Source organism: Oncorhynchus tshawytscha, linkage group LG01 (genome assembly GCF_018296145.1).
Source record: "Oncorhynchus tshawytscha isolate Ot180627B linkage group LG01, Otsh_v2.0, whole genome shotgun sequence".
In the NCBI taxonomy this organism is placed as follows: domain Eukaryota; kingdom Metazoa; phylum Chordata; class Actinopteri; order Salmoniformes; family Salmonidae; genus Oncorhynchus; species Oncorhynchus tshawytscha.
Genome location: NC_056429.1, coordinates 36106024 through 36118052, shown reverse-complemented (window position 1 = coordinate 36118052; position 12029 = coordinate 36106024). Strand labels below are relative to the sequence as shown.

Sequence of the window (12029 nt, the reverse complement as noted above, 5' to 3'; positions counted from 1 at the left end):
ACAAACCCTTCCGGATGTAGTGCTCAACAGTGCATCCCACTTATAATGCAGCTGCTTTGTATTGATGTGACACTTTTCAATTTCAAACAAGCGTGCCCCCCAGGGGCTCTCTCCCGTCCCATGCAGTGTCGACCCCTAATCACACTCGCTTTCTAATGTCAAATATTATTACCAAGGAAGTGAGTTTGTGTTTATACAGGACCTCCCACCCGACCGACCGTCAACCAATCATGTCAATGCGGAACGATATGTACCCCTCCGCATTGTTACAACATTTCGGAGGCGCACAGCGAAGCTACGCTATTGGATCACTCCCTCTATATGGAGTCTCGGATCACATTTTCAGATCAAGTTTAAATTGGCTTAGTCGTTAAGGTTGTAAATGTTGTGGAAGTGACATTCTTAAAAACATAATATTTGAATAATCAAATAATTATCTAGTTTATCGTTATTTCCTTTAGAAAATAAAAACAAACCGGTTTATTTCAGATTCAAATCAAATAAACGAGGAACGACTCTTTACTCGTTTTGTATCTTGTCATCTAATATGACATATTAATTGGGCAAAAAGTACACGGACCTGTAACAAATAATCAAACTTTATTTTGATTCGAACTTTGGCTCAAACTGTGTGAAAACCGACCAACAGCTGGAGGCGTAGCAAGCCACACGACTGAGCTGCCACTGTCTGGTCTCCCTACACATGCTGCATTTAAAAGAACTGGGTACTCGGGAAAAAATACCATGTCAAATCATGACGTCAGTGATCTTCTGGTCGGAGATCTAGACAGAGGCCCGAGCTCCCGAGTTTGATGACTGTTCAAATCGATATTTCCCAGTCGGAGCTATTCTTTTCCCCCGAGTTCCCAGTTATTGTGAACGCTCCGAAGTCGGAGATTTCCTAGTTCCCCGTTGTTTTGAACGCGGCATTAACATGACCACCACTGTGCACAGCAAGCAACTGTAGAATTCAACATGGCTGCCTTTCACGGTCAGTAAGGGAGTTATTTTCAAGTCAGAAGCGGATAGTTAGTGAAACGCTATCTAAATCCAGAGAGAAATACATTTTCGTAGCCCGGGCCTCTCAAGCAGACCGCGATGGCTCAGTGCGTACAGTCGGTGCAGGAATTCATCCAGGACTCGTTTGTCCCGATGGTGGCGGTCCTGTGCAGCGAAGATGCGGAGAAAGTGACTCGTAAAAACAACCTGAATTTCTCGGAGCTGCTAAGGCCCTTCTGCCGGTTAACATCCGAAGGTAAGGGCTTTGACACACAACAACTAAACGTTTTTAGACCGACCCATTACACAGAGACATCTTAAACAAAGCTATGTTTGCGGCATTGTGTGTACAATTGTTAACTAGTTAGCTTTAGCATGATGTTGTCGTCCTAGCCAACTAAGCTAACGTTAGCCAATTGCATTTACCGCCGTCACTTAGCTGTGTCAAGTCAAGTGACACGAAGGACTAACCACCAGTAGCAGACGTGGTGTTGGAACAGGGGCCTTGTCTTGTTTCTTTAATGTGTCACACGATAGGGCCCACTGACACCCAAGATGTCTGCCAGTGTGCGGCTGCAACCGCCTTGGGTGCCTTTGTAACGTTTGTTAGTTAGAATTGCTTTCGTTTCAACGCAGCGGGGAAGAGGCCCACTTCCATTAGGGCCGGGGATGGGAGGGACGACTTGGGAGTTAACTAAGCTTCGCTTGTCATGCTAATTTAGCTAGCTAAATTGCTTAGACACCCTTCCTTGAAGTTGCAGCTATCTGCTTGCTAACTATATTAGCTTATATTAGCTGAGCAACGCCCAACAACATTTGACTTAACGTAGCTAGTAAACTGGCTAAGCAAGATGGATTCTGAGACAGAAATAGACATTCAGTTGAACTTGGATTAAGCAGCCACTAGCCAGAGTGTCTTTGGCTAGAGTAGATGACGGTTGTATTCGTAATTCGGTTTAATGCTGGTTTACCACTGGCATTTAAAACGCTAGATTACTCATGGTCAGACTGACAATCCAATGGCTTGATTCCACACTCATTATGTAATCTAGCTAGCTAGCTACCAACCCATATCCATCCCATAGGTACCATATAATATCTTTGCAAAGGGCAAGGCCTACCAATCACATCTAGTGTTTGTTTTTGCTTTGGCTCAAGTGAAATTGGAAAACTGCTGTGTTTTAAAAACAAGAAGGCTCTAGGTTTTGATTATTATCAGGCTGTGATAAACTCATAGCCATAAGTGTCATTGCCCTATCATAACCCTAGTTGTCTAATAATGAGTCCTCTCATAGACACAAGGCCCCAAGAGAAGAAGAGGAGCAGGAAACAAGGAGTGGCAATCTCACAAAACTCCAGAGAATAAGCGCTTGGTGTGTGTTTAACTTCCAGCACATTTAATCACATTTCTGGAGGAATGTGTCCAGATTGTTGATGGGGCTGAATTGGAGGACATCACTGTGAAGAAGTGCCAGAGTGTTTTCCTTAGAGCCTCAAAGTGGAGGCCGGTAGGAATATCCTTGTCTCATCGTGCACTAGCGACTCCTGTGGCGGGCCGGGCGCAGTGCACGCTGACAAGGTCGCTAGGGGCACGGTGTTTCCTCCGACACATTGGTGTCGGCTGGCTTCCGGGTTGGATGCGCACTGTGTTAAGAAGCAGTGCGGCTTGGTTGGGTTGTGTTTTGGAGGATGCAAGGCTTTCGACCTTCGTCTCTCCCGAGCCCGTACGGGAGTTGTAGCGATGAGACAAGATAGTAACTACTAACAATTGGATACCACGAAAAAGGGGGTAAAAATAAAATAAAAAATAAATAATAATATGCAAATTAGCATCAACATCATGCCAAACTACAAATTGCTGCGTGTCATCTCTAGCTGACACCTTGGCTAACGGCTATTTTGTCAAACAGTGGCAACTCGTCATTCAGTGCAGGTGGGGCAGAACCCCACTTGTTTTGAGCCCCACCTTTCTAGCCCCCAAAAAATAAATCATATTTTTTGCCATTAAGGGTCACACATCAGTTTGCAAACAATGTAAAACATATATTTTTTTGTGCAAAAATTGAGTTAATAAAGCCATATACAAACTTGGTCTCTTTTTTTGCTTAAGGCAGCTCCAAAATGCAGGTGTTTCAGCCTAGCCCAGTGCTTTCTGTAGTGGTGGGGTCGCCAGCGGAAGATACGGAGCCTAGGGGTTGGTACTTTCTCTAGTTGCACCGTGATTGGCTCAGTCTTCTGTCACTCATGGGGATACTATGTCACTGCCAAATCTAAAAGTAGCGCCCGAATATTCAAGCCCCTTGGGTGCTGCCATGGAGTTACATCAGAAGTGCCTTCAAGAAGGTGCACGGTCATTTGCCACATATAACGTGATTTGACGTAATTTTATATCTGTCATCCTTTAAAATCTTAGCTATCCGCTAGCTAGCAGTCATCATGAATCAAGTCAACAATCTACTGGCAAATCTTTTTAAATCCTTTTCATATGAATAGAAATAATAAATAAAACATCTGTGCTCATTGGCCATTGGACATAAAAATGACACAAGTTGGAAAATCAAATCAAAGTTGTTTTGTCACGTGCGTCGAATACAACAGGTGTAGTCCTTAGTGAAATGCTTACTTACAGGTCCTTAACCAACAGTGCAATTTTTAAGTAAAAAATGGGTGTTAGGTTAACAATATATAGGTAAAGAAATAAAAACAACAGTAAAAAGACAGTGAAAAATAACAGTAGCGAGGCTATATACAGGCACTGGTTAGTCAGGCTAGTTTAGGTAGTATGTACATGTAGGTATAGTTAAAGTGACTGCATATATGGTCAATCGAGAGTAGCTGTAGAGTAAAAGAGGGGTTGGTGGGTGGTGGGACACAATGCAGATAGTCCGGGTAGCCAAAGTGTCGGGGCACTGCTTAGTTGGGCTAATTGAGGTAGTATATACATGAATGTATGGTTAAAATGACTATGCATATATGATAAACAGAGAGCAGCAGCTTAAAAGAGCGGTTGGGGTGGGGGGGGCAGTGCAAATCGTCCGGTAGCCGTTTGATTACTTGTTAAGGAGTCTTACGGCTTGGGGGTAAAAGCAGTTGAGAAGCCTTTTGGTCCTAGACTTGGTGTTCCGGTACCGCTTGCCATGTGGTAGTAGAGAGAACAGGCTATGACCGGGGTGGCTGGGGTCTTTGACCATTTTTAGGGCGTTCCTCTGACACCGCCTGGTGTAGAGGTCCTGGATGGCAGGCAGTTTAGCCTCAGTGATGTCCTGGGCCGTACGCACTACCCTCTGTAGTGCCTTGCAGTCGGAGGCCGAGCAGTTGCCATACCAGGCAGTGATGCAACCAGTCAGGCAGGATGCTCTCTATGTTGCAGCTGTAGAACCTTTTGAGGATCTGAGGACTGGTTTGGCGCTTTGCCTGTTTGATGTTTTGTATGAGGGCTTAGTAGGATTTCCTATAAACCTTTGGGTTTGAGTCCCGCACCTTGAAAGTGGCAGCTCTACCCTTTAGCTCAGTGTGAATGTTGCCTGTAATCCATGGCTTCTGGTTGGGGTATGTATATAGTCACTGTGGGGAACGACGTTCTCGATGCACTTATTGATAAAGCTAGTGACTGATGTGGTGTACTTCTCAATGCCATCGGAAGTATCCCAGAACATGTTCCAGTCTGTGGTAGCAAAACAGTCATGTAGTTTAGCATCTGCTTCATCTGACCACTATAGACCCAGTCACTGGTGCTTTCTGCTTTAATGTTTGCTTGTAAGCAAGAATCAGGAGGATGGAATTGTGGTCAGATTTACCAAATGCAGTGCGAGGGAAAGCCTTGTATGTGTGTGTGGAGTACAGGTGATCAGGAATTTTTTTTCCCTCTGGTTGCGCATTTAACATGTTGATAGAAATGAGGTAAAACTGATTTAAGTTTCCCTGCATTAAAATCCCTGGCCACTAGGAGCGCCACGTCTGGGTGTGCGGTTTCCTGTTTGCTTATTTCCTCATACAGCTGACAGTGAATTCTGGCTGTAAATAAACAGCCACGAAAAGTATGGATAAACGCTCTTGGCAAATAGAATAAACTGTAGACCACACTAAGATACTCTTCTTCAGGCGAGCAATATCTAGAGACTTCCTTAGATTTCGTGCAGACCCCCCCATCTTACTGGAGTGAGTGTGCTGTTCTATCCTACTGGTGCAGCGAATATCCCGCTATCTGAATATCCATGTCATCGATCAGCCACTATTCAGTGAAACATAAGATGTTACAGTTTCTGATGTCCCGTTGGTAGGATATTCGCGATCGTACCTCATCTAATTTATTGCCCAGTGATTGCATGTTGCAAGTAATATTGACGGTAATGGCAGCTTTGCCGCTTGCTGTCTGTGGTTCCTTACGAGGCACCCCACTCTGTGTTCTCTGTACCTGTTTGTCTTTATCTTGGAAATGACGGGCATGTTGGCCTTGTCGGGTGTTCGGAGTAAATCCTGTGGGGCCTGCTTGTTGGAAAAGAAATATAATAATAATAATCTTAGTCTAATCTGAGGTGAGTGATCGCTGTCCTGATATCCAGAAGCTATTTTTTTTGCCGTAAAATACGGTTTCAGAAACATTATGTATAAAACAAGTTACAAATAACGCAACAAACCCACATAGTAGCACAATTGGTTAGGTGCCTGTAAAACTGCTGCCATTTCTTCCGGCGCCATTCTACTACTAAAAATGAGTGGTTTGGAAGGAATCAGTGGCTAACTGCTATGCAATTGCAAAGCAAACACTAGCCTTCTATTCATTAGAGTGGATGTGTGGTCCAAGTCTGGATTTAAGGGTCTCTCTCTTCTAAGCTTAAAAGGATTAACATTCAACATTGGCCATGGTGTCAATCAATTTTGCCGCGCTCAAAACAAATGAGAACTGATTTGAGTGAGTTCAAGACAACTGGAAACTTGGGGGGACTAATGTTTTGAACCGTCATCCAACTTGGAATTGCAAGTCGGGAACTCGGGCCTCTATCTAGAGCTCGGACCTGAAGCTTACTGACGTCATCATGATTTTACTTTGTTTTTTTCCGAGTTCCCAGTTGTCTTGAAAGCACCATAAATTCAGAGTATGCCAGAATTTGATGACAACGTTTGCCACGAAGGACCCTCGTGCCACATTCCACAACGTGAGTCCAAAAATGTCTTGTATGCTCCTGCATAAAATATGTATAATGCGAAGGAGATATGTATACTGTAGCTAAGAAAGTAATACTAACTGTATGTTGTGTAGTAAGTTGTTAGTATCCCATGTGCCTCACCCTAATAATTTGGTCCCGATTCCCTTCCTAATTTCACCTACAGTCGTGGCCAAAAGTTTTGAGAATGACACAAATATTAAGTTTCACAGTCTGCTGCCTCAGTTTGTATGATGGCAGTTTGCATATACTCCAGAATGTTATGAAGAGTGGTCAGATAAATTGCAATTATTTCCAAAGTCCCACGTTGCCATGCAAATTAACTGAATTCCCAAAAAACATTTCTGTTGCATTTCAGCCCTGCCACAAAATGACCAGCTGACATCATGTCAGTCATTCTCTCATTAACACAGGTGTGAGTGTTGACGAGGACAAGCCTGGAGAGGACTCTGACATGCTGATTGAGTTTGAATAACAGACTGGAAGTTTCAAAAGGAGGGCGGTGCTTGGAATCATTGTTCTTCCTCTGTCAAACATGGTTACCTGCAAGGAAACACGTGCCATCATCATTGCTTTGCACAAAAAGGGCTTCACAGGCAAGGATATTGCTGCCATTAAGATTGCACCTAAATCAACCATTTATCGTCTCTTCAAGAACTTCAAGGAGAGCGGTTCAATTGTTGTGAAGAAGGCTTCAGGACGCTGAAGAAAGTCCAGCAAGGGCCATGACCGTCTCCTAAAGTTGATTCAGCTGCGGGATCGGGGCACCACCAGTACAGAGCTTGTTCAGGAATGGCAGCAGGCAGGTGTGAGTGCATCTGCACGCACAGTGTGGCGAAGACTTTTGGAGGATGGCCTGGTGTCAAGAAGGGCAGCAAAGAAGCTACTTCTCTCCAGGAAAAACATCAGGGACAGACTGTTAAACTGCAAAAGGTACAGGGATTGGACTGCTGAGGACTGGGGCAAAGTCATTTTCTCTGATGAACCTTTCCGATTGTTTGTAGCATCCCGAAAAAAGCTTGTCCGGAGAAGACAAGGTGAGCGCTACCATCAGTCCTGTGTCATGCCAACAATAAAGCATCCTGAGACCATTCATGTGTGGGGATGCTTCTCAGCCAAGACCGTGGGCTCACTCACAATTTTGCCTAAGAACACAGCCATGAATAAAGAATGGTACCAACACATCTTCCGAGAGCAACTTCTCCCAACCATCCAGGAACAGTTTGGTGGCGAGCAATGCCTTTTCTAGCATGATGGAGCACCTTGCCATAAGGCAAAAGTGATAACTAAGTGGCTCGGGGAACAAAACATCGGTATTTTGGGTCCATGGCCAGGAAACTCCCCAGACTTGAATCCCATTGAGAACTTTTGGTCAATCCTCTAGAGGCGGGTGGACAAACAAAAACCCACAGATTCTGACAAACTCCAAGCATTGATTATGCAACAATGGGCTGCCATCAGTCAGGATGTGGCCCAGAAGTTAATTTGACAGCATGCCAGGGTGGATTGCAGAGGTCTTGAAAAAGAAGGGTCAACACTGCAAATATTGACTCTTTGCATCAACTTCATGTAATTGTCAATAAAAGCCTTTGACACTTATGACATGCTTGTAAGTATACTTCAGTATTCCATAGTAACATATGACAAAAATATCTGAAGACACTGAGGCAACAAACTTTGTGGAAATTAATATTTGTGTCATTCTCAACTTTTGGCCGTGACTGTACTGTTCTGACTTGGTGGTGCACATGTAGCCTGTTTTAGAGCTTTCGTTGTCTGCTTATATGCCCCCTTTATTTATCCTATGGTTCTGACTTAATGTACAGGGAGGATACTGTAAGAACGGCACATGTTTGGAATTCTGTCACTGTACATTTCAAAAGTGCTGAACAAATAGTTATATTCACTACGTCCATCCTAGCTCGCCCGTTAAGGTCTTAGACGAAATTTCGGATTGACTCTTATCCGCTCGTCGTCCTCTTATGCCGTAGTTTATACATCTCAAATGCCAGTAGAAACTAGAGGTCGCCCGATTAATCGGAATGGCGGAGTAATTAGGGACGATTTCAAGTTTTCATAACAATCGGTATCCGGCGTTTTTGGGCACCAATTATGGCCGACTTATATTGCAATCCACGAGGAGACTGTGTGGCAGGCTGACCACCTGTTACGCGAGTGCAGGCAGCAAGAAGCCGTGCTAAGTTGCTAGCTAGCATTAAACTTATCTTTAGAATACAAACAATTGATCTTAACATAATCACTAACTAGTTAACTACACATGGTTGATGATATTACTAGTTTAACTAGCTTGTCTTGCGTTGCATATAATCAATGCGGTGCCTGAAAAAGAGTCAGGGAATGTGCAGCAGTTTGGGTCGCCTGGCTCGTTGCGAACTGTGTGAAGACCATTTCTTCCTAACAAAGACCGTAATTAATTTGCCAGAATTGTACATAATTATGACATAACATTGAAGGTGTAACAGCAATATTTAGACTTAGGGTTGCCACCTGTTTCGTTATTTATTTGAGACTAAATTTGTTGTATGTATTATATTAAGGTAAAATAAGTGTTCATTCAGTATTGTTGTAATTGTCTTTTGCATATGTTTCTTATCGGTATCGGCTTTTTTTTGGTCTTCCAATAATCGTTATTGGTGTTGAAAAATCATCATCTGACCTCTAGAAACCACATTTGTTTAAGCAAGTCAGCAATATCAGCAATGTATTTTTTTTAAAGCCATTAAATGAGGCTGAATGAACTTTTTCACTTCCAGAAAGGCTCTGCTGATAGCCAGGTGTAGCAGTGGTAAGGTGTTGGAACTCTACTGTTGGGACAGCTTTATGTAGGCCCTAACAGTGTGTGGGTGCTGTTTGTCACCGTTATAGTGCAATTAATGTGTTGGTTCGTGTTGTGGTATGGGTTTACTGGCATGCATCTAAAACATTTTTTATTTAGTTTGCCCCACCAAGATTTACATGATAAAATCGCCACTGGTGTCAACTTAAAACACAGCCCTTATTTAAAGTGTTTCTGAAATCCCCTATGTAGTATAACAATTAGAACCATTTCCGTGTTTGACCCCTAGGTTGTATGGGTATTATGACTCATACTGTGGTACTCTATCTGCGCCGGCTGTCGGTTAAACTCCTTTTCAGCTACATTTCCCACTAAGCTACTTTTCAGTTTAGTTTCAATTCGCTAGTCCATTGTGCTCTCTCCTGCTAGAATGAATTATATGTATCTTCTAGCAATCCATTGATTGGATAGGTGCCTGTCAGTCACAAAGTGACCGATGACAGGGAAACACAGCAGAGAGGAAGAGTGAGGTTACACTTCTGCCAACTATCTGTCCAAAAATAAGCCCAATGCGTTTCTATGGGCTTATTTTAGTCTGTGTGTTCACAAATCCACCAATTTGTGTAGGCGTTTGTAATGATGATAAATGAAAGGCTTTCCTAAAAACCTTCTCAATGAAATGTTAACTACTAAGTAGCCCATGGCAGAATTACCTGGCAGAATGATATGATTGATGAAAATAATCTAGTGGGTATTTGCTTTGCAAACTCTACAATCACATGTGAGCTACAAAAATACTGCTTGACAGCTTCTTGCTAAGTGCACACTTGAATTAAAGGGTAACTACACGTAATAGATCTACATTACATTTGTCCCCCCAGACCTCAAAAGTGGTTTGATGTGATTTAAGCATTGTTTTGGACTTAGAACATCAATTTCTTTTTAATTAAATTTTCTATTAAAAAGTGTGATTTTGAGAGGGAAAACCTTTAAAAAAAAAAAAACGAAACCTTTCATTTATTTTTTAAGACAATGTCTTGAATGTCTATTTACTTCCTTTTTCTGTTTTAATAAAAGGCATCATTTGAAACATAAACGTTGTAGCAATTCATATTTTGCAGTAAATAAGACTAACTGATGAAAGAGGGGGGAAAAAACAACTGATATTTTGGTGTTCAAGTGTGGGTGGGGTTAAATGTGGAATACCTGGTCAAGTGCACAGCCAACACTTCATGTCCTTTCAAAGAGGTCACCCTTCTAACGCCATTCTATGAATCTATTAATTAATTTATTAATTGCTGCCCAAACCTTGCCACAGTGCCAAAGGTAAGATTTCTTAATTTCTGCATAATATTTAGTGTGTGTTGACTAATGAATGAACTCCTTTTACTGTAAATGTTTAGCTCACTGATAAATCTTAGCTAACAATTGTTAATCTTATTAAATTATGCTATACAGTGAAAACAACTATCTATTGCTAGACTAGAGATATGCCCTAGCTATAGTTAGTCATTGGTTGCACATCTAACTAGCTGGAATGAAGCAAGGGTATGAATAGTAGACATACAAGTGTATTCGTTCACTGTTCACAACAGGTTTTCAGCTACCCAGACCTGTCTGAGCAGCCTGATGGGGTGCCGTCGGTATGTCCAGTTTACACCTGTGCTAATCTGTGTGTGTATCGCAATGGAATTAAACATCCAACCAATGCATCAAGTGTTGTGCTGTAGGTCCACCACACACCCGAAGGGTTGTGGAGTCCTGTCCAGAAACAACCCCTAGACCTAGACACTTGTTGAGATCTGAGACAATTGGACAAGTGTAAACAAAATTCCACCAAGCCTGTCAGAGGGTAAGGTGGCACGCTCAGTGTCACCACCCATCAATCCCTCTCAGATCTTACAAGATTCTCGACTCTGGGCAGTAGGGGTTGTTTCTGGACAGGCCAAGGGTATTATGGTAGCTCAGTCAGTCTGGCACTGTCAAAAAACATGAATAGTTGTCATACTTGCTTCGTCTGTCCTTGGGAGAATCTCAATTGCAATTCCTTGTTTCATTGCATCCTCTCTCCTCGTCTCCTCCTCAAAACCCATTGAATGAGAAGTTCCCTCCCCTCTCACCTTCTTATCCAATGGGTTTTGAGAAGGAGAGAGGATGTGAGGAATGAAGGAAATGCAATTGAGATTCTCTCCCCTTGTTTCCACCATTCATCACCTCCTTCTCATAGCACATGGGAGAGGGAAGGTTCCTCCCCTTAGGCTCCAATGCACTTTCAAGTAGAGGCAAGTTGTGGAGGGACATGGACAAAGGAAGCAAGAATGTGATGTCTAGTTTTCTCACACACACGCACTGCTTGAAGAGTTTACTGATTTTTTGGATTTATTTAACTAGGCAAGTCAGTTAAGATCAAATTCTTATTTACAATGATGGCCAAACCCGGACGACTCTGGGTCAATTTTGCGCCGCCCTATGGGACTCCAAGTCAAGGCCGGATGTGATACAGCCTGGATTCGAACCAGGCACTAGTGATGCCTCTTGTACTGAGATGCAGTGCCTTAGGCTGCTGCGCCAAATTATAATTTAATTATTGGTTATTGTCAATTATTTTTTTTGGACAGAACCCATTGTATCATATGAACTATAGAAATGCTGTTTTTCTTTAGGATTCTTCTGGGAGGATTAGCATGGCTGTAAATGATAGAGAAGTTGACTAGTTGAAGCACAACTAGACTTGGCAACTAGGCATGACAAAAACAGTGTCCATGGAACATTTTGGAGTTTTGGCCTCATTGTGCCTATCGAGACTCTTATTCCGGTAACTACACATGTGAAGCTGCAAGAAAATCCTATTTAAATGTATGTCATACCTTTTTGAAATGTTCACTGTGATGTTACATGTTTTCCTATTTATGGATAGAAATACCTATTACAGATAGAATAAAGGCATTAGAATGAACCAGAGGCTGCCACAAGTAGAGCTCCTTCTGCAATAAACATCACACCGGTTGCAAGCCTCCCTGGACCACGCTGGGCTGGGGGCACTGGCTGGCTACTTTCTATTTGCTGGC

At 42.7% G+C, this 12029-nt stretch overlaps 1 protein-coding gene across 2 annotated transcripts in view; it reads left to right on the top strand.

Annotated features, from left to right (window-relative positions):
- The first annotated feature begins 747 nt into the window (after positions 1-747).
- Positions 748-12029, top strand: part of LOC112250025 (trafficking protein particle complex subunit 8-like) — a 79832-nt gene continuing 68550 nt past the window's right edge. For both annotated transcript variants that reach the window (XM_024419848.2, XM_024419839.2), the window contains exon 1: positions 748-1255. In XM_024419848.2, the coding sequence (XP_024275616.1) occupies positions 1099-1255 (157 nt within the window). In that variant the 5' untranslated portion in view covers positions 748-1098. The remainder of the gene's footprint in view (positions 1256-12029) is intronic.